Raw genomic sequence first — 22,354 nt, 5'->3', positions numbered from 1 at the left:
AGAAGAATTTGGGCAAATGGGGGCGCCCATTGGATACCATGGTAATGGACTACTCCCTCATTTGTCCACCCAGACACTAAACCTGACCATTCTCCGTGTCGTATAGGGTTTGAGCCGGGCTTAGTAAAGCTGGAATTCAAAGTCTCAAGCCTAAGCCCACCCGGCCCGACTCAAAACACACTAACAAAATGCAGAAAAGGTAACGGAGCAAAAATAATCCTTTCTTGCCTGACTCAACCAGTTCATGCCACAATTAACAACGAACATGCACGGATGCATTACTTTTGATATAAAATTTGTGGTTAATTACAACATGATGATATCAGTAGTACAATACACAGAAGTACAGCAACGAGAATATGGTTCGCCCTGAAGGTCTAATCTAGCACGTCCAACGGGTCTCCCGATGTGGATGCGGTTGTTCTATTCCGCATCGACGAAAATCTGCAAAGCGATCAAATGTTCAACAAACTAAAATGCTACCATTCACTTCGGCAAATGAAGAGACGAACTTGACACCAAAGTTGTTACGGCAAAGGTTCATAGTGCTTCCTTTCCTACCTCTATGTCTGGCAAAGGTTCGTAGTGCTTCCTTTCCTGCACGGCGTACAATGTAATTCCAGAGATCTTTTGCACGCCAAGTTGGGTAGCTACCATGCTCTGCACAAGGTTATCCCAGATATAGTTACTACACCACATTCAAACAAGGCGCCAGAAAAATAACAACTACAAATGCACCACAATCTTGTACCCGACTTACCGGACTTCTGTGGCAAGACATGATTGCACACAGTAGTAAAAAAAGGAACACCCTACTGACTTTGACGATCAAATGGATGCTTTCGCTTCAAGGACGCTTGTATGAAATGCAAGTGTTAGAGTATGTGATGGGCCTGGGCCCGTTAGTCTTAGGGTTTGCTTAGGGGTCAAGTAAGCCTTACTTGGGAGTCAAGTAAACCTCTCTATATATGAAGAGGAGATGTATCAATCTAATCAGGCAAGAATTAAGAAGAAAAACCCTTTTCCCTCTTGCCCGGCCGTGGGAAAGGACCCCCACGACCGGCTCTCTCGCACCCGCAGCTCTCTCTCTCCCGTTCAAACCCTAGCAACCATAACATCTGTACCAGATTTCTCAAGCTCGATCATGTTCACCCCGTCGCCGCCGCTTCCTGTCGCCCTCACCTCGGAGGAGATCGCCAGAGCAATCCGCGATCTCACCACCGCCGTCCAAGGGATCTGCCTCTTCCTGGCCGGTCCCTACGGACCGCCGCCGGCCGCGCCATCAGTCGCCGCCTACGGGCCGGCGCGGCTGCCGTGGCAGCCGCCGCACCAGGCGGCCTCCGCCGCGATAGCCGGGCCACGGCAGCCGACGCTGCTGCTGTCGTCGCCGCCACTCGACGCCAGGCTGCTGCAGCTGCTGCCGCCGTTCCCCGTCTCCAGGCCGATCTATACGGCGGCCTGGGCGCCGCCGCACATCCAGTCGCCACCGGCGCCACCCCAACAGTACGACGGGCCCTCCCGCTTCGCCGGTCCCGACGGTGCACCATTCCATGGGGGGTCCTCCATGGTCACAGCACCGGCGCCGATCCCCGCACGGCCGCCGCCGCCGCCCTCGGCTGCGACCACGGCGCCGGTCATCACGTTCCAGCATGGGATGCCCTACGACGGGACTACGACGACCTCGTTCCCAGCAGCGCCACCGCCGTCCCAGGACAATCCCATCCAACAGATCAAGTTTCAGCCGTCGCCGGCACCGCTTCCGGCTTGGATCGCTACCCACCACGTGTCGGCGGCGGTGAGGCTGCAGGCTGTTGCGCGCGGCCTCCTAGCGCGTCGGCATGTGCGGGAGATGCGTGATTTGCAGCTGCAGCTCCTCCAAGTTACGCTTCGCGGTGCAACGGACCTCGATCTCGTCCGCTGCGTGAAGGATCTTGGGATGCGGTTTCCCCCACGGGCGGCGGGCATGCTGTTTTTCCCACGGGCGACGACCTCTGCGACATCGACAGTCAGCCGGCGGGGAGAAGACATGGTGTCACCGACAGGAGCGCACCGCGTAGCACCACTGCATTCCGCCGCCGGCCGCCGCGAGGGCTCCCTTGGTCCCGATGGTGTCCTTGGGATCCAGGGGGCTGCAAACGCACAAGTTCGGCGCGCGGAGGATTCTCGCCTTATCGTTCGGAGTCAAAAATAAAGAGTCGGAGTCTCATTCAGGTTAGCTTATTTCAGGTCAATACAATAGGCCGAGATGTAAAAGGCTTGTTTTTTAGGCGTTAGGGTTGTGTGGGGTCGAATCGTCGTTAGGTTGCAGCTCGAGGACGAGCTGCATGTCCAGGCGGGGTGTAGTGTTAGAGTACGTGATGGGCCTGGGCCCGTTGGTCTTAGGGTTTGCTTAGGGGTCAAGTAAACCTCTCTATATATGGAGAGGAGATGTATCAATCTAATCAGGCAAGAATTAAGAAGGAAAACCCTTTTCCCTCTTGCCCGGCCATGGGAAAGGACCCCCACGGCCGGCTCTCTCGCGCCCTCCAGCTCTCTCTCTCCCGCTTAAACCCTAGCAACCATAACAGCAAGCTAAATATCCAGTAACAATGTCATCCATCAAGTGCCATGTGCAGAAACTTCGTAAAGTTCCAGAGGGCAGGGATATGAGTCTCTCTAGCCACCAACAGGGCTTAACCCCTGGCATGATTAGAGAGGTTCGGAGGCTTACAGTTTGTGTTTTCTGACAGTACCATTGGTATACCTTTTATAGGGAACAAAATATGATGGCCCAAGAAACTAATCACTAACTTAAAGGAGATAATATTTCATTCAAAGGAAACCAATCCCTCCATTCACAAATATAAGATGTTCTAAACTTTTTTCTGAATCAGATGTATACAGACAAGTTTTAGTGTGTCTGTTCATTCATTTCAGTCCGTATGTAGTCCATATCAAAATATTCAAAACATCTTATATTTGTGAACGGAGGGAGAAACTCTTATCGCTATCTCGATTTTCCTAACTGAACTTGGGTTGAGTGGGAGGGGGGAGGTTACACGGCCGCCATGATATGCAGACTTGAAGTCCTCTCAATTCCTAATATATGCAAAAGTGCAATTATACAGTAATTGAAATGAGCAAAGTCGATAAGATTCAGGGGAACAGAGTTTGAATTGCTGAACCACCAAGAGCACAGGTTATTCATCAATACTATCAATTTTCATACTATATGTGACGCCAAAAAGACATTTATTTTATTGAACGATCAAACAAGATATATATGCACAAGTTATGTATTCATAGTGTCCTCACCAGGTCAAAGTTGATGGACTCAAAAGCCTCCACTAATGGCAAAACCTGTGCACGGCCAACAGTGAGATGTCAAAAACATACTGACACGGAATTATATTTGTTGAGATTAACTGCAACTTAGATAACATTGAGAATTAAACTTCTTTTTAACTAGTATATAAATTAAAAACTAGAGAAGTAACGAGTTTAATGATCTAAACTAGCGAACTACCAGATTACATACATCAGAAATAAGTAGCAGGATGTAAAATTATTATTGACCTAAAACTAAAAGGCCATGAGCAGCAGCAACAACAACAACAACAACAACCACCAAGCCTTTCAGTCCCAAACAAGTTGGGGTAGGCTAGAGTTGAAACCCATAAGATCTCGAAGCCAAGTCATGGCTCTGGAACGTGGATAGCTAACTTCCACGCACCCCTGTCCATGGCTAAGTCTTTGTCGATATTCCAAACCTTCAGGTCTCTCTTAACGGACTCCTTCCATGTCAAGTTTGGTCTACCACGACCCCTCTTAACATTCTCATCACGCTTTATCCGTCCGCTATGCACCGGCGCTTCCGGTGGCCTCCGTTGAATATGTCCAAACCATCTGAGACGATGCTGGACCAGCTTCTCTTCAATCGGTGCTACCCCAAGTCTCTTTCGTATATCGTCATTCCGTACCCGATCCTTCCTTGTGTGGCCACATATCCATCTCAACATGCGCATCTCTGCTACACCTAACTGTTGGATATGTCGTCTCTTGGTTGGCCAACACTCCGCGCCATACAACATCGCAGGTCGGATAGCTGACCTATAAAACCTGCCTTTTAGCTTTTGTGGCACTCTCTTGTCACAGAGTACACCAGAAGCTTGGCGCCACTTCATCCACCCAGCCTTGATTCGCTAGCCCACGTCTTCATCGATATCGCCATCCTTCTGCAACATGGACCCCAAATATCGAAACGTGTCTCTCTCCAGTACCACCTGCCCACCAAGGCTAACCTCTCCATCATCGTGCCTAGTAGCACTAAAACTGCACCTCATGTATTCAGTTTTAGTTCTACTAAGCCTAAAACCTTTCGATTCTAGAGTCCGCCTCCATAACTCTAACTTTCTATTAACCCCCGTTCGGCTATCATCGACTAGCACCACATCATCCGCAAAGAGCATACACCATGGGATATCTCCTTGTATATCCCTTGTGACCTCATCCATCACCAAATCAAAAAGATAAGGGCTCAAAGCTGACCCTTGGTGTAGCCCTATTCTAATCGGAAAGTCATCGGTGTCGCCATCACTTGTTCGAACACTTGTCACAACATTATCATACATATCCTTGATGAGGGTAATGTACTTTATTGGGACTTTGTGTTTCTCCAAGGCCCACCACATGACATTCCGAGGTATCTTATCATAGGCCTTCTCCAAATCAATGAACACCATATGAAGGTCCTTCTTTTGCTCCCTGTATCTCTCCATCAGCTGTCGTACCAAGAAGATGGCTTCCATGGTAGACCTCCCAGGCATGAAACCAAATTAGTTTTTGGTCACGTTTGTCAACCTTCTTAAGCGGTGTTCAATGACTCTCTCCCATAGCTTCATAGTATGGCTCATCAGCTTGATTCCGCGGTAATTAGTACAACTTTGAACATCCCCCTTGTTCTTAAAGATTGGTACTAAAATACTCCGCCTCCATTCTTCGGGCATCTTGTTTGACCGAAAAATGAGGTTGAAAAGCTTAGTTAGCCATACTACCGCTATGTCTCCAAGGCCTCTCCACACCTCGATGGGGATACCATCAGGACCCATCGCCTTGCCTACTTTCATCCTTTTTAACGCCTCCTTAACCTCACACTCCTGGATACGTCGCACAAAGCACATGCTGGTATCATCAAAGGAGTCGTCTAGCTCAATGGTAGAGCTGTCAACCTCTCCATTATAAAGGTTGTCAAAGTACTCCCGCCATCTACGCTTGATCGCCTCATCCTTCACAAGAAGCTGATCATCTCCGTCCTTGATGCATTTGACTTCGCCAACATCCCTCGTCTTCCTCTAAAAGGCCATGAGCATGAAAGCAAAAATACAAAGATAAAACCTTGGTCAGACATGCTGTTTTTTTTCAACTCAGAACCACATGGGCTGACACATGTCTACACACTACATTAGCATACCTAAACCACGGATCATTCATTACATTGATGTCCAAATTAAATGGAATACCAATCATAATTTTCACATGACAATTATTTAAGAAGCTATCAAATACCGCATAAAAAATGTTCCAATGTAAAGGTAAAATCAGATCAATTTATCATTATAAAGATTAAATAACATATAAGTAAAGCAACTAACCAACTTCTGTAATCCATTGACCAGAACAGTTTTTTGTTCACCAGATACGCTTGGAGCTAGAAATACTTCAAAAGGGCCAACTGTTTTCTCTGTTTGATTTGTAAGGCATAGATTAACCTGAAGAGAATAATGTACATTGAACAACTGTAGCAATTTGTGCACTGATGCATAATGATGGATCGCCAATCATAAAATGAAGAGAGAAACAAAATATGACTGATTCAAGCCTTCAAACCGTACCATACATAAAATATGTAGTTATTATCCTAGTTCAACAAATATAAACTGTCAGATACTTATCCTAGTTCAGCAAATATAAAATGGTCAGATAATGTTACCAGAAGCTTTTGCCTGCATGCTCAAGTATACAAGGAACTGTAGCGGATGTAATACAAGTTCTCAGGTGATAGATTTAACAAAGTAAAGGCTTGAGATTCAGGGGGAAAAAAAAGGAGCTCGGGAAGACTAAAGGCCAGAGAGTCGGTCGGTCAAGGATGGCAAGAGGCAAATGTGTTGTTTAAGGTGGAAAACAAGCTAAGATCCATATGCTATCACCGGTTGTTGCAATTACACAAGCCAGCTAGGAAAAGATAATGACTTGGAACAGGAACGAACAAAAACTGACAAAGTGGATTTAGACTAGTCCATTTTTATATGGGAACATCAAGTAAGAACCCCTAGTGAACATATAGTAATATATAAAAGAAAAGAAAATATAGATGGACTATATAGAGGATCCACATCCACATGGCCCAGCAGAAAATTGCAAGACCAACTCAATTTGATACCCAGAAGCAGGATAAGCTAAGAAATTCTTAGCTGTATTGTTAGAACTTAGAAGAAAAGGTAGAAATAAACTCAATATTATTAACCTCCATCTAGTACTCTGCAGAAGAAGTAAGTTATGTTAAACTTCACAGATAAGATCTATGATTTTGCCTTTCCACAGAAATTGTGAAAGGAAATTCCATCATGCATTAACTGTATTAGCTGGCTATTCAGGCGACAGTAGTTTAGGGAGCACGATTTTGGATGAAATATTAACCAATAAATCACTTACCATAAATGGTCTTTCTAGAAATATAACAGGTGGAATTTTCACAGCACGAAGGTCAACGTCTTTGCTTGGAGTAGGCTGCCAAAAAGAAAATAGGTCAAAAATATCAGTAATGGGTTAAACTAAAGAGCTTGCAAATCATTTTCATTCTCAATTTTAATAGGAAAACCAACTAGATATCATTGTAGTCTACACGTAACATAAATATCAAATGAGAGGCCAGGAAGTTACTGACAGTGCTATGAATGTTCTGAGTTTGCAGGCGGCCTGGTTCACCAAGATTTGTCCGCCATGTAATCTGAAATTTACCAAGTATGCTGCTACCCTCTGTCTTGATTTGACCAGGCTCATCGGACGATGGTCTGAGCTGGTATAGGTAATTGTATATTCCTCCTGCAGCTCGAATCAGAATTGGTTGTTTGCAGAGGTCCCTGTATAAAAATAAAACTCAGACTAGCCATTCATTTATTAACGTGACAGAGTCAACATGCTGAAATGGATGAGCTTGTTTCCAGCACTGAATTACCGTATTGTAGACTTCACCACTGAGGGGTGTTCATCAGCTTCCAGTATTGTAGCGCTCCACTGTTGGGCAGGTTCAAAATCTACTTGATCCATGTAAAGGTTAGATTTTGTATGATTCTCTATGCAGGCTTCCAGATATGTAGTATCCTGTCAACGTGGATCAACTATATGGAGTTCAAGATTGCCATGGTGAATTAATAAATGAAAATGGAATATATACAATAAACAATATTATAGGTTTAAAGGGACTAACCCCATCAATTTTACACAATTTAAAGGAAATAACCCCATCAAGTTAAGGTAATAGGTTGTTACAGTAATAACAGAATAACAGTACTACAAATTTAATGTCGAAGAAATAAACAGTAGGGAATAAATAGTACTGCAGGTATAATGGAATATACAGTGCTATAGGTTTAACGAAATAAACAGTTCCCTGAAGTGTTATTCCCAGGGGAGAACACTGAGATTTCTCCACTAGAAGTTCTAGTCAGTTATAAGAATACGGCAGTAAAAAGAGTTTACAGATGATTCTCAGCAGAAAGCTGAGCTGGTAAAAAGAGGGCCAAAAAAAAAAGAATAGCAAGCATGAAAAAGAAATGTGAACTGCTATTGCTACAAGGTTACAATCTAAGCACAGAGGGCAAGATTAAGTAGGGAAACTATAATCTAGAAGCAAATGTGAAAAGATCTTTGCAAACATATACATTTAATGATTCCTAAAGAAGACACCTACATTTAATCGAAGGACTCACAGTTACATGTACACTTGTAAAGCATGAGGTAACCTACCTTGATGGTGCGAACCTGAAAAAAAAGAGGTGAAACCCAGATTATTGATTCGACCTACAGAACATAGATCAGATACATACATATATAAATACGAGAAGTAAAGTACCTTTGTTCGAACAGACAATGGGTTTGAAACAGTAAACTTGAAGAACTGAGGAAGATATTTACGCTCCGCATCACCATCATTATATAAAGCAGTACAGACAAGCCTGGATTCAATAACCACACAAATCAAATAAATAATCAAGATTGCTATCGCCAAAGCAACAGTTGTGGAAGTTAAATAAAAAGGAAAGGAGCATACGTATGTGCGCCAAGTTCTTTGACATCATGCTCCACGATAAAATCATATCTACCCCCTGATCGAATCGATTCAACAGGTGATTTCGATGTATCCAGGAGAAGTATCCTCTGTCTCTCGGTTTGTATTTCTGCCTAATGCAAGTAAAGTTCAGTCAAACTTTGTGACAGAGTAAGACCAAACTGTATGAGAGAGCAGAGTCCACAATGCATATCATCACAAAAGGGAATGCATAAGTATCACAAATCTGAAGACAGATAGACCTGCAAATCCATGATCGGAACTATCGTGCATGCATAACAAGAGCTAAAAAGAGCTAAGGCCAGCCATCCACATGAAAATAATGATGCTACTTGCGTGCATACTGTCTCACATGTGCTGATACCTCATATCACCAGTTGTAGATCGACTTGATCAAACACCATATGGAAACTGCAACGTACAAATTACAACTGAACATTCATGACGGTAGCAAGGCGATTCAGTAATCGACCTTAATGATAGGTCATGACTGCAGCAATAAGAACTAAGTCTATCTTTGGTAATGACTGCAGCAATAAGATTGGTCATGACCACAGCGACAAGAACTAAGGCTAAACATGCAGCATCCTGCTGATCCGGAGATTCCAAAAGTAATAACCTACTCCCTCGGTCCCTCCGTTCTTAAATATAAGACGTTTTGGTAGTTCAAATTGAACTATGAATATTTAGGAAGTAGCAGTTTAACTGACGTGTCACAATTCACACCAGCCAATAATAACTGGACCAATTGAATCAATGGTTTCCGTCAGAAATTGAGACAATTGTCTAGAGATGATCTAATGCACTTGAAACTTCGTGAGACAAAAAGAGCGCGGCGGCTCAACACACCTTGATTATGACTTCCCTGGCTTCCAAGCCGGAGCTGTTGTTGATGCTGATGTAGCTGCAGAATGTCTCCCCCAAATAGATCGCCCTACTCACGAAGACACAGAAGCATCAGCGCAGGCTCTCGTCTAGAGCCGCACAAAACATTATAGTCTATAAGGAAATGGAAAGGCTAACCCGAAGGCCTGTGGGAGGACGAGGAGTCCGGGGGGCGCCAGGGCGTCGGCGGTGTCGTGGAGGAGGAAGCGATCGCGGAAGGTGAAGTCCCCGGCAACGGTGGTGGCTGCGCCGGGGTCGGGCGGGTGGAGCAGGCCCTGAAGAAAGTCGGCGGCGGCGGAGGGGTCGGGGGAGGTGAGCGCGTCCTCGGGGAGGAAGACGTCGCGGGGGTCGAAGCGGAGGAGCGCCGCCGGGTCGGGCCGCAGCGAAGGGCGGGACAGCCGCATCACGCGGAACGCCAGCGAATGGTTCTGCTGCGCCGCCGGCAGCTGGTGCGTCGCCGGGGACGGCTGCTGCGCGCCGGCGTAGGGCGACGACATCGCTAGCGATGTGCAGAGAGATCTGGATGGATGTGATCTCGTTTCTGAAGTCGCGTCGCAGTTTCGCGGCACTCAAAAGACTAGCTAGTTAAGAAGAAACGAAAAGTGCAGCTAAAGTTCGTCTATCTATTTTAGAGGGCGAAATTAGTTCAATAAAAAAATCGCGCTGGAGCTGAGAAAATTGTAAACTTCGAACACAGCACGATCACATCAGCAAAAGAAATCGGGAAACAAAGCATAACACTGCCGTGAAATCAAGGGCCTCTTTGTCATTGATTCGTAGGATTTCAGTCTTCTCAGATAGGATTGTAATGTCATGTTCTTTTGAATACTACATTATCTTGGTTTGCCTGCATCATAGAAAAAACAAAAGATCCTTTCTACTTCTAAGAGGCTTGAGTGGATGCTAAAATTCGTATGAAATGTAATACTCCTTCGGTCCCAAAATAAGTGACTCAAAAATAACTTTATTTTATAGTACTAAAATTAGTATAGAACTAAGTCATTTTTGAGTCACTTATTTTGAAACGAAGGGAGTACAAAGGAATGCTTAGGAAAATTTCTTATAGGATTCAATCATACAAATCAAACAAACAGTGTGGGAAAAAATCATAAGGTTTCCAATCCTTCAGGATTCAAAATTCCTACAAAAATCCTTTGAATCAAAGGATCCAAGAACATACGATGCCAAGGAACTAGGTAGTGACAACTGCAGCTTCCATCTCATCTAACAGAACATAACATTCACATAAATTTACATGGTGTGCAGAGTTTATTTTTATCAAAATAGCTGAACTCACCTAAAGATGAGGGGTAAATCATCATTTCACATCGCTAGCAATTTAGCTACATCCATCACTAGCAATATGTGTATCTAACAGCTTTGTTCGAACATTGTGATACATTTACACACATAAGAAACGCACAATGCAAACATTGCCATCTCCCCTAATATTACTATACTTTTACATAGCCGTTAGAGCCAAGTCTCAGTATCTGCTTTAAGCTTTTGACCTCTGGAGGTAAAAGCCAAAGCGCTGGGGCATGAGACTGATGATCTAATTGTTGGGCACAAAATTATCCAACATGGTAACCAACAATGCTCGTTCAGATTTGGCCAAGCAGCAACTACTATAGAAGAATTAGCATGGTGAAGTAGTCACGGAAGACAGCGATCACACAACTTTCACCCATGACCCACCACACATTGGACATGCTTGGGTCCACCGGCTGATCCACCACGCCTCGCGTTCATTTGCCATGTTTGCGGCACCAGGCTGTGCAAATGCACAAGTTTGCCGTAAACATCGTATGCACTGCAGAAGAGAGGATTAGACACAAAACTGGATAGAATACACTGATAACATCTAGTATAAAAAAACAGGAATGAGACTAATTGCCAAGCGAATCTAAGCATACTCACCTTATACCATTCACCATCAAGTCCTGTTTTCCACACGGCTGTAATGACATCTCGTCGAGACCCCATTACGCCAAGATAAGCTCCAAGACCTACAGATGTTTTCAGACCAAATGCTGCATCTCTTTCAGACAACCGGCGCTTTCTTGGCCAAAGACTTTGAATCCCAAAGTTAGTTTTACCCTCCTCTTCCATGTCAGACGCGTGTGGGTTGATATGACCACCTATTTTCAGATGTGGCATATTATCCAATGGACCGAGATCATCTGGTTCTGACCAGGGCCCTCCAAACATGTTGCGCCTATGCCATTCTTCAGAAGGAGGTTGTAGTTCCAATTCTCGAAGTAAAAGACCAGCAGCATCAGCTCCCCGTGGACGCGGCATGTTCTGCAAAAAAAATACAAAATGAAATAGCATGCATATTCAGATCGCTGCACCACCTCTCCACACACTTCGTTGAGAATGAGACCCCCTGATTCCCATAAATAATACCTGCGAGGCTCTGAACATGTCGAGTTACAACTCACATGTCCTTGCCCCACCTCCATGGTGGTAACACTATTTCACTTGCCTTTTATTATCTTTGGCACTTGTTTACTGAGGTTGTATAGTATAAGTACCGGAATCACCCGAGTCACTCAAAAACAGTACTCCTTCCGATCCATATTAAATGCCGCTGATTTAGTACTCCCTCCGTCACGGTTTAGAAGGCACGGTTAAACTTGCGTGCATTCCAAAATAGACAAGGTTTAAGGCGCGAAAGCAATTACTCCTATTAATTAGTACTAGTACTACTCATGCATGCGCCCTCCCAATTTGCTGCTCGCACATTAGTACTAGTATTTTCTCAGTTGATTAGGTGCATTAGTATTTACACCTGCTACATCTCACAACCAATCGATGACTACCTTGGTCCCAGAGATTTTACAAGGGTGCCTTCTAAACCGTGACGGAGGGAGTACAAAGTTGTGCTCCATCCGATCCATTTTAATTGTCGCTGATTATTCTTTTAGGGACTAAATCCACCATTAACTTGGGCAAGTATAAGTAGCAGAGAACATAGAATACTACAATCTCTTTTTCTCCAAGACAATATACCATTATTATTATCGCATGTTATTTAAATGTTGGACACTCACACATATACATAAATTCTTAAACGGACGAAGGTTCGTTGAGAAACTGTGTTGTACCTGCATATGGGGACCAAGAGATGCTTCCACTACCTCAGGGAGCACAGTGTAAGTGCCGTCGATGAAGTGCAGCCTTATAATTATGTTGCTAGTGCCAACCTGAGAAACAGGCAATGGGTGTTGCAAGCCTGATGTCCTTCGACAAAGGTCAACCAATATGAGAAATAGAACCTTCACCTGCAATAAAGCATTTCACGAGTCCAAATAATTAGTGAAACTGCATTAGAAGCATGTAGAAAATCCTGAGTCCAAGTAATTAGTGAAACTGCAGTATATCATCGGTAAACTATCCAATCAAATCTTAGTCTTACAGTAATACACGGTTAGTAAAACTGCAGTAGTCAACTGGGTAGATTAATACAACAAAGTAAACTATCCCAGTAATCAGTCTTACAGTGGCTCTGAACAAGCTAGCTAACTCACGGTTTCCAGATAACATACAGATATAATATACCATGTAATGGCTCTTATACAGATGTTTTGGTCAAGAAACTACAGGGACTGGAGAGGAATGTTCAAATGGAGGTGCAGTAACATTTTCAGTAACTTATAATTGTTATCTGTCAACATGATGAAATAAAAAAAAAGCATGTTTGGTGCGTGATTTAACTTTGACAACTGACGTAAACTGAAATGTGGGCATTGCCCCCTCTCTCTCCAACATATATGACTTTTTTACTTCATTCATATTGTTAGTCCCTGAGAAGTGTAGAATGGTTAACGGAAAACGCAATTTCAGTGCTTCTCTTAAAACAATACATGCTACAGTGATTTAGCAAAAGAAACTCATGGCAATAAATTACTGTTGTTACCTCATCCGATGTGTAGCCCTGGCCAGCATTGCCAGAACCAATTCTAACAGATTTTCCCATTGGATTTTCTTCAAGACCCTTTGCTCCAAGAACCAACTGTCCACGTGTAGCTGCACCATCTTCCACTTTGGCAGCCCCTAGACCAGATCTTACAGCAGAAATAGCAGAACTACTGTCCTCTATCTTACTGTTCATCAAGTGCTGTATTTTCTGCATGGCAGAATCAGGATTTCTCTGTGCATTTGCGAGTAATCTTGGTGATTGCCTCCTCCGGAAAAGCAAACAAAATAGCAGCAATTGACATAATCTATGAAGGAAATGGCAGTCTCCAATAAGCCTGACAGCAGGTGTCCCGGGAAAAGTCCCTGTGTTGATGCTTATAGGAATAAATGATGACCTCCCACTAACTGGATTTGGTGCGGCATTGGCAGCGCCATCAGCATTGTTGCTAATCTTAGCAATGGCACCTTGGACCCACTCCTGCATTTGTGAGCTCCCTGTCGCAGATGCTACTCCACCTTGATTACCTGTAAATTGCAGGAGACAGAAGTATCAAATGTTATTATGCTAAGCAGTAATGCTAAATCATAAAGTATAAAAGCAACTCAGTCATTTGTAGAACATGAAATGGCAAACAGAAGATTTCAAGGTGTCTCTGTTCTGCACAAACTACAGAAACGCTGAAATTTAGATAAAATAGAAGGAATAAAAAATTAACCTTGATTATTTGACGGTGACGGAGAATTGTTGGTTGGACTAGTAACCATATTCCTCGAATTGCCTGAACTAGAAGATGCTCCTACAGCATGGCTAGCCAAAGTCCGGCAGAAGCTTGCATAACGCCGCAAGCGTGTGATGAAATGTGATGCTAAATCTAGAACAGCATCAACATAACCCTGCATTCCAGTGTTAAAAAATAAGTACATTCACGGATTAACGACATGTAAGTTTCTATGCATGCAGCTTATGTTGAATGTGTAATGACGCAATTTAGTCAGAGCATAGGTGGCAGTTGATGAGTTGGGCATGATTTCACCTAACCTAGGGAAAGCAATGCTCATGATGAAAGAAATTTAATACCACCTACATACAAGTGTTAATAAAAATCTCCAAAGTATCAATGCTCCCAAAGCACATGTCAATAAAAATAAAAACAATGGATGGTAATAAATCAAGTTTTATCAAGCTTTATGACAACGAAATGAGAAGCACGGGAAGTAGTAGACCTGGATGCTTGGAAGTAGAGCTGGGTCAACCGTCATTTTGTCAGGCTCAATGTTAGACAACAATTCACTAGAAGCTTGCCAGGGTTCAGGTAGCAGGGTTGATGGATTTATCAGCGCAGACTCTATTCCCTTGCCTAGCATATCCAGAAGCAATCTTGCTTGCATGTCCAACACAAGTGCTCTTACGTCTTGAGCATTAGTTCCTTCCAACAACCTACACTTTATCCTATCAAGGTTCTGCATGCAGAAAATCAATCAATCGCAGGTGTTAGAAAGTAATAGATTAATCCATACTGCCAAGAAAACCACTTTTCTTGCCATGTATACAACATATAAGGTACTAATCTTTAGCATAGCTGCTTGATAATGCACCGATGTCTATCGGATGCTTATGCATATAAATTACCTCTAATCTAATCACTAAATAACCTATCCGTCCAGACATCTACAAAGTACAGGTGTTTGGTAATGTGACTATTCTCTCTCTAAGGATTTCTGTTAAAGCATATTGCACTGGAGATTTGGAGATATATAAAAAAGATTATTATTACTGAAAGATCCAGCTATTTCAGTAACTAGATAACGCACCGCATGTTGCTGCAGAAATTTATAGCATTGGCATTATTGAAAATATAATTTAAATACATGAAAATAATACCGTACAACATTCTCACCATATGATGGTAGCAAACTTAAGAGATAAATGGAGGATGGATGCATGTTCTATTGGCTTGTGACATTCAAGTTCAGTTATTTCTTGTTCAAAAGATGAAAATAATAATGGGGAGAGTTTGCATGTGGCAGAAGTGGAAAATGGAATGGTTGCATGCACGCTTGATGCTGTGGTGGAAAGTGAAAAGTGAAAAGTGGATTGGTTGCATGCGCCTGATGATGTGATGGCTTGCATGTGTTTCAAGTAATTTCACCACAACTCAAAGTAGTGCCAGTAAATATGCAAGTCACAAGACTAGTAGTATAAAAAAAGAGTGAAGGGAGTGTATGCATCTCCTTTGTAATTGCAAGGGTAAAAAGTGGTAGATGAACCATCATGCTAATTGATGAATGCACTATCTCAAGAATTCAAGAAGTTAATGTGACACATTTATTACATACTCCATAAGAAAGCAAGTTGATTATAAATATAATGAATAATTGAAGGCCAGTGCTACAAGCTGTTCATAGCAAACTACAACACCGCCACTTACAGGACAGTGCTGCTGCCTCTGTTGCATAGTTGGAAGACAATGGAAGTCCGTATCCAGCAAAGCTATCACACTGTTAAGTGAGACTGAAAGAAGAGAAAGGATTTTAGTTTCTTGCTGAGAAGCATAAATGTTGCACATGATGCCAACCATATTGCAGCAAATAGTGGTATATGCTAAAAACAGAGACGTCAATTTGCTTAAGAAAGTCTATCTCCGGTCACAGCAGAAAATCAATTTAATACATTAAGAAATCCAGACAAGGAACATAGGCAAAAGCACATTTCAAGGTAAGGCGGATGCACAGTGCATATTCCAAGCTGTCATTCCGAAGCCCCATGGATTATCCTCATAAGATGGAGGATGAACGCTGTCCCATTATAGGCCATTTAAATTTAAAACAATGTCACCAAGTACTTTTTCAAATCATAAACATCAAATTTAATTCAGTTAAGCCCTAAACAACAACAAAAAATGATTTTACCCCCATGAAGTAAAGAGACTTGCAGAATCCGGAACACCAATTGTGGAAATTGTACAGTACACAAAGGATCAACTTCCCATCAAATTGCAAAGGCAACTCAAACAAATCGAACTTGACAAACTACAAACTTAGTTACTTACCAATACCATCTTCAGCAGCACTCTGTGTGCAACCGACAGCATCCCACCAATCCACACCAGCCATCAAACTCCACCAAAATCTGCCAACAAAACACAACTGTGAGATTAAATAAATCAGTTCAATCAGTTTGTATTAACTGTGCTGCATACCTATCTGCTATTGCCCGTTCCCAAACAGCTGAGCTGACCTTTGTCTGAACATTAAGAATTGCAGGAGGAAGCACCCGTATTATCTTCAGTATGGTTCGATCTTTTAGTGTGTCATGCCATACTGATGCCAGGCAACAACTGCTAGAGGAGAAGGCTGGTGGAGCAATTGATGAGCCAACATTGACATGATAGCTATCAACCTGATCAAAATTTGGGCCCGAGAAAATGTGCACTCCTCCACGCAGGAAAGCAACAGCAACCTCACCACCATGTGCAGAATAAACTATTTGCGCCAGCTGTCTAACATCATTCGGAAGATCATAAGGGTCAAAACTAAGTCTGTTTGCCCTGTCAACACTGCACTCAGAAGAGCTCCGCTCATCTGAAGTTGTTGGCATTGGAACATACGTTTGAGGGTTTTTAAGGTCCTCTGTTGGTGCAATGCTCTTGTTAACTCTAGTGGACCAAACAGTTTGCATTGGAGGCTGCCCGCCAAAGCTAGAAGGGCTTCCAAATATTGGGTGAAGAACAACAGGTTGAAGTGAAGATTCCCAGCATTGGACTCTCCAGCCAGTGATGGAAGGCCCTTCATCGGGGTCATAAGGAGACATATACTGTCCTGCAATTAGTGAATGGTTGTCAGTAGAAGAGACAAATAAAAGCTAAGAGCAACCAATTCACCTAATAATATTTGAGTTTAGCATCATAACTAAACCGAAAAATGAGGACATGAAGAAAGGACAGGAGTACACCATTACAATGAGATTCATGCAATGCAACAGAACAAACTAAAAACTGCCATTGTAACTGCATGGCTTAATAATATATGATTTCCGCTGTTGAGAAGTATACACACCTTCAACTATTACAACTGTAATTACTCCTCCTCCTCGAGTGGGATCAAAAGCAACTGAAGTAACCCCAGATCCCCATGTTGTAGTAGTTGCCGACTGGGCAGCAGCTTCAGGACTGACATAAGCTGAAAAATTGGAAACAGGACAACAATGGATCGATGCGGCTTCGGTGATCTCATTATCTATCTGTTTTCTTGTTTGTGCAGCCTCAGACACAAGGTAGTCTTGCAAAGAAAAGAGATAAGCTGCTAATGGAGCAAAACCAGACCAGGAAGGGGGGTTCAGAGATGGAGGAAGAGGGCTTGTTGCATTTATCTTCGCAGTTGCCTGAATGCCATTACCAAGACCTGGCATCACCTCCCAAACCACTACAGTAGATGGATTAACAAGGGGAACACCAGCAACATGTAAAGCTCCAGACTCGGTAATAATGGCATCAGCAGCCATTATGCCGCTGGGGCCTGCCCCAAGAAGGCCTTTGCTAGTAGAGAACCATCTAGGTTGTGCTGAGTTTTGAGGAGGCCACTGTGACCAATGAAGTTGAACAGACCCTGATGAAAATACAGAACAAACGCATAGAATATTTGGCCACCCTGCTGCAGTAAACAAGATTATGTCAGAATCAAATAAAACGCGTCTGAAGGAAGTCTCCCTAAAAAACGTATCATTTGCTCAGTTAAACATTTGGCTCACTAACCTGAATTCTGAGGGTGCTGTGTAAGGAATTTTTCCTCAAAGGCTTTTAAATTTGAAGTGCTGGAGTTTGCAGGAAGCCATCTATACTGTAGAACCAATGCACATAATAATTTAGCAGCAGCTAGTAATTGTGCTGGAATAAATAGGTAATCAAACACAGATGCACTACAATTACAAAAGAAAACAAAAACACTAACAGAAATATACAATGTGGTGCATCAGCAGGATGGACCTATAATTACAACTCGCAGCTACTTTTGAATTAAATGTCTACTAGTACAATCTTAGAGCATCTCTAGCAGACCCCGTATAACGCGCGAACCTGCATAATTCCGGCGAGTATATGGGCTCGGCCCAATTTTCTGGCTAGAACAGAGCCCGTATACTCGTCAGGCCCGTAAAAAAATTTACCGCAGCCCGCAAACCTCACCCCCGAAGCCGTATATTTACGGGTTTACGGGGCAGGTACGGGTCGAAACCCTATCCCCCCGCCGCCGCGTTTCGCCGCGATTCCCCACTCTCTCCCTCGCATTTCTCGCCGCCGATGAGCCCTCTTCCGCCTCCAAACGCCATGTGGGGCCGTATGTGGAGCTCCGGCCGCAGCTCCGACAGGGGCGGCGACCCCGAGCGCGAGCGGTGCGTCTGCATGGACGGCGCGAGGAAGCGCGCGGCGAGGAGGTGGACGAACCAAGGCCTCGAGGCATCGTCGGGCCCGAAGATTACGTCGGCGACGATGTCGATGCGGTCGTGGCCGCCATTGCCAAACGGAGCTTGCGCGAGGAGGCGGAGAGCCGCCACCACGACGAGGAGCTCGAAGACCTCCTGTTCAAGCAAGCGGTCGCGGCCAACCTCGCCGCGAAGGACAAGGACGACGAGTGGCGGCGCATCCGCGAGGAGCAGAGGGAGAAGTTCATCGACCTCGCCAGCTCCGACGAGGAGGACTGAGCTCCTCCACCACGTCGTCCTCGGCCGCGAGCTCCTCCATTTTGGTACATCGACCTCGGCCTCGCCGCGCGAGATCCCCCACCCCCTCTAGTAGTAGTAGTAGAATGTAGTATGTATGATCATGTAGTATGTGATGAACCATGAATGATCAGTGTGGTTGCAATTTCTCCAGCGAAAGTTTTTTTTTAAATTATACAGTTTCATATACGGAGTCTATTCTGCAGCGCACGATTTTGCCCCGCAAAACATATCTTTGTCGAACTGTAAACGCCTTATGCGGTTCGGCATTATACGGAGTCTGCTAGAGATGCTCTTACAGTAGTTTCAGCTTCACTCCTCTAGTATCCTTACTAAGGTATCATCAAGAGCTAGGTGGGATCATGTCTCGTATGGTTCACAAGAAAAATTAATGTTAAATGAGGCATAGAAGTCTCGAAACTACAGCTGTACCAGGAAATCAGGTCCTTGAAGAGCATGCTACGTAGATAAAGTGTTGTTTCAATCATAATGCAACAACACAACATTATCATGTAGGGAGAACATAGGTAAACATTAACGACATACCGGAGAAACTCCGGATAGCCATTTGGTAACCACAGAGAGATCTTGACGCCATTCATGTTCACACTGCCAGGAGCTGGAGTCACGTACAAGATTAACAGGACCCTTCACCATTTCAAAAATAAACTAATCAAATTATTTAAATGGCATCAAATGTATGAAGATTAAAAAAACTGACTATTTTACAATGGAAAAGTTGAATTAAATAGCACTACACCCTCCCCAGAAAAGAACATTATTATTTGATCTGGACTTCGATCAAGAGAATTGCATACCTTAGTTGGCTGTGTCCATATAGTAATCCGCCCATGAAAATTTGCCACTAATAATGAACGTGGGCATGACGTAGGAGACCATTCAATGAACTGAACAAAGTCCCGTGGAGAATCTGCCAATTAAGAATGTAATTACAGGGAGACACAATGAGACAGGAATACTTTGGTTGAGTACAGCATTTCACAAACAAAAATAATCAAATTACAGCATGTATGGAGGATACAGGAATATTTTGAGTAACTGATGAATAGATGCTTACCAGCTCTAACATTGAAAACAGAACATTCTGTTGGTCTCTCTGGATTCAGTATGTGTATAGGAATCCAAAATGGTGGGCTTGAATTAGAGCTGCAAAAAATCCAATACATTACTTTGTGGGAAAGAATATCCCTAACCATAAGAAAAAAGGTAAATGGACAATTCCTTGAAATGATTAAATAATTTGTGAAGCGTCTCTAGAGTAAAATGGCGCTATTAATGCTGCCACCTAAAATTCCTTGGTCTGAAAATGAAATTCCGGTGCGATAACAAGTGAGGGTCAAGGTAAACTTCAGGGAACAGATAGAGGAATATCTAACCTTGGAATCCGCGCACAAGTCTCTGACGCACATGCAATTGCATTCAGTTTCCCACACCAAGCAACAGCGCTGCAATTGAAAGATATAATTTACAAGTTTCAGTTAACCGTGGGGCAAATTGGACTAGGCGCACTATCCTAGCGATTTAGACAGATATGTCAACAAGGAAAATGTGCATGAAACTAGAGCTTTAAAAATATGAAACCTAAAGCTGGTATATGGTAATCCACATTTCAGGTCAAACCAATTAAAGAGCGCACCCATTGTTCCTGAAACCATGAAGAAGCACGCAGAATTGTAAAGGTTTAGCATACCGACTGTCTACGAAGTTATTACCAAGACATGGGAATAAATGTGCACTCCAACAAGAAAGACACTCCACAAAAGATTACCAAATTTAACTAAGCAGTTCCACTTCCAGCCTAGTGTGGCGGTATCACCACCTAGCAATTTCGGGATCACTAGCTATAGAACATCCAGTAAAACTTCACAAGATCTGTTCATGAATCGTCCAGATACATACGTGAATTTCCTGAAGTGGTTTTCATCATTTTTACCGAATTTTCTCTGGCTTGGGAAGGGCGGATTGATCTCACTAAAATTGTAACTGTAATTCTGTAAACAGTGTTTAGCCCTTCTCTAAACGAGATCATAGCATTTTAGGAGGCCACGGGAAACAAAGCAAACCCAACTCATGCACTACTTATTGTCTCCGCTACACATTTTCCTTTGTCACGAAAATAAAAACAAAGATAATGGTAGCTTTTAAGTTCATCATAGAATGACGGAGGTTCAAGGAGGCAGTGGGCGACTCAAGCGGCCACACCTGAAGTTCCTGCATAGCTCGGGCACGCGCATCTTGTGCTTGAGGCTCGCGGGGGGCTGCTTGAGGCGGATCCGGAACACGGTCGCCGGTGATGAGGCCAGCTGCGCTCCTCCGGCCGCTCCACTGCCACCTCCGCCCTCCACATCCCCAGCTCCACCAGCGCCGCCGTCAACCTCCATCGCCTCGCCCGTCACAGCCGCCTCCACAGCCTCGCCACCGCCACCGCCCCCGGCCCCACCATCCGCCCCCGCTCCGCCACCAGCGACGATGCCGTCCTGGCTCTGCTGCTGCTGCTCCTTGAGCGGCGGCGGCGACGACGCTGCGACCGCGTTCCCGCTCGCGGGCGTGGCGTTCGGTGCGGGGTTTGGGGGCGGTGTGGGGACGGGGTTAGGGTTTGGGGCGGGGGACGAAGAGGTCATAAGGACGGAGAGGGATGGGACGGGGGAAGGGGAGGAAAAAGGGGGGCGCGAGGGCGGGGGTGCTTAGGTCATTTGAAGCGACCGGCCGTCGCTGTCGCTGGTGGCGAGAGGACGAGGTGAGGGGAGGGGGGTTGGCTGTGCTCGGTGCGCCGGCGTCGCTTTCAGGTGGGTGGAGGAGGAGCTGGAGGGGGGAAGGGAGATGCGGGCGGAGGGGACGGGACGGGGGAGAGTCTGCTATTGCGAGGAAAATAATGACTTTGCGCTGGTTCAGGCTCCGCTTGTGTATTTGGTGTAAATGGAAGGTTGTGGAACAAGATCCTAGATCATCAAACTTCTATAAAGTATCTATTTGAATTATTTGCTTTGTTTATTGTTTAATAACCATATAGAAATTCGGGAACTCTACGCACCCGTTGAATGATTTTTAAAAATTATCCGTCACCTAGCTAGCCGTCGGATGTCGATCTAACGCCCCACATCCCCGCCGCATGGTGAGTAGTTATTTCCTGAAACGACGCTCGAGTTGCGAAAACTTTCGCTTTGTTGCAAGAAATAAACTTTGGATCCGTTAATTTCTGAAACAACGATCGAGTTTCATAAACAATTTGCTTGTTGCAGAAAAAAAATCGTCTTTCTGTAACATAGGTATTTTTACGAAAGAATTTTTTGCAACAACGGTCGAGTTTCAGGAAATTTTGCAACGAAAGTCACGTTGCAGCCGGGATCCATGCTCAACGGAGAGTCGGACGCGCGAGCAGGGACGCATCTCCAGCGAGGCAGAGAAGCTCCCCGGCGGCGGGAGCTCGTCGGCGTCCGCGCCGCACACCTCCTCGTTCGCCGCGCGAGGTGGGGATCCGGCGAGGG

The 22,354-nt window shown here is 44.3% G+C and overlaps 2 protein-coding genes across 3 annotated transcripts; both read right to left on the bottom strand.

Moving 5' to 3' along the window:
* Positions 1–253: 253 nt before the first annotated feature.
* LOC123432937 (trafficking protein particle complex subunit 13) lies at positions 254–9,792 on the bottom strand. The gene is made up of 12 exons (XM_045115425.1): positions 9,350–9,792; positions 9,176–9,260; positions 8,309–8,439; positions 8,111–8,213; positions 8,005–8,019; positions 7,214–7,359; positions 6,923–7,118; positions 6,691–6,765; positions 5,631–5,747; positions 3,295–3,339; positions 562–660; positions 254–444 (listed from the first exon to the last, which is right to left on the bottom strand). Exons 1-12 carry the CDS (start codon positions 9,706–9,708, stop codon positions 424–426), a joined length of 1,392 nt encoding a protein of 463 aa, XP_044971360.1. The 5' UTR covers positions 9,709–9,792; the 3' UTR covers positions 254–423.
* Positions 9,793–10,408: 616 nt separating this feature from the next.
* LOC123432911 (mediator of RNA polymerase II transcription subunit 16) lies at positions 10,409–21,699 on the bottom strand. Of its 2 annotated transcripts, none has more exons than XM_045115424.1 (16): positions 21,072–21,699; positions 20,246–20,314; positions 19,927–20,015; positions 19,667–19,779; positions 19,395–19,496; positions 17,887–17,971; positions 17,192–17,782; positions 16,336–16,954; positions 16,186–16,265; positions 15,565–15,647; positions 14,360–14,596; positions 13,852–14,029; positions 13,134–13,660; positions 12,322–12,498; positions 11,132–11,515; positions 10,409–11,024 (listed from the first exon to the last, which is right to left on the bottom strand). In XM_045115424.1, exons 1-16 carry the CDS (start codon positions 21,488–21,490, stop codon positions 10,884–10,886), a joined length of 3,894 nt encoding a protein of 1,297 aa, XP_044971359.1. In that variant the 5' UTR covers positions 21,491–21,699; the 3' UTR covers positions 10,409–10,883. The 2 variants fall into 2 exon arrangements, with proteins under 2 accessions (XP_044971359.1, XP_044971358.1); XM_045115423.1 differs by having other exon boundaries at positions 17,192–17,785; positions 21,072–21,698.
* Between the last annotated feature and the right edge of the window lie 655 nt (positions 21,700–22,354).

The sequence above is a fragment of the Hordeum vulgare genome, chromosome 1H (assembly GCF_904849725.1).
Source record: "Hordeum vulgare subsp. vulgare chromosome 1H, MorexV3_pseudomolecules_assembly, whole genome shotgun sequence".
NCBI classification, from domain to species: Eukaryota; Viridiplantae; Streptophyta; class Magnoliopsida; order Poales; family Poaceae; genus Hordeum; species Hordeum vulgare.
This window is presented reverse-complemented; position numbering and strand designations above follow the sequence as displayed.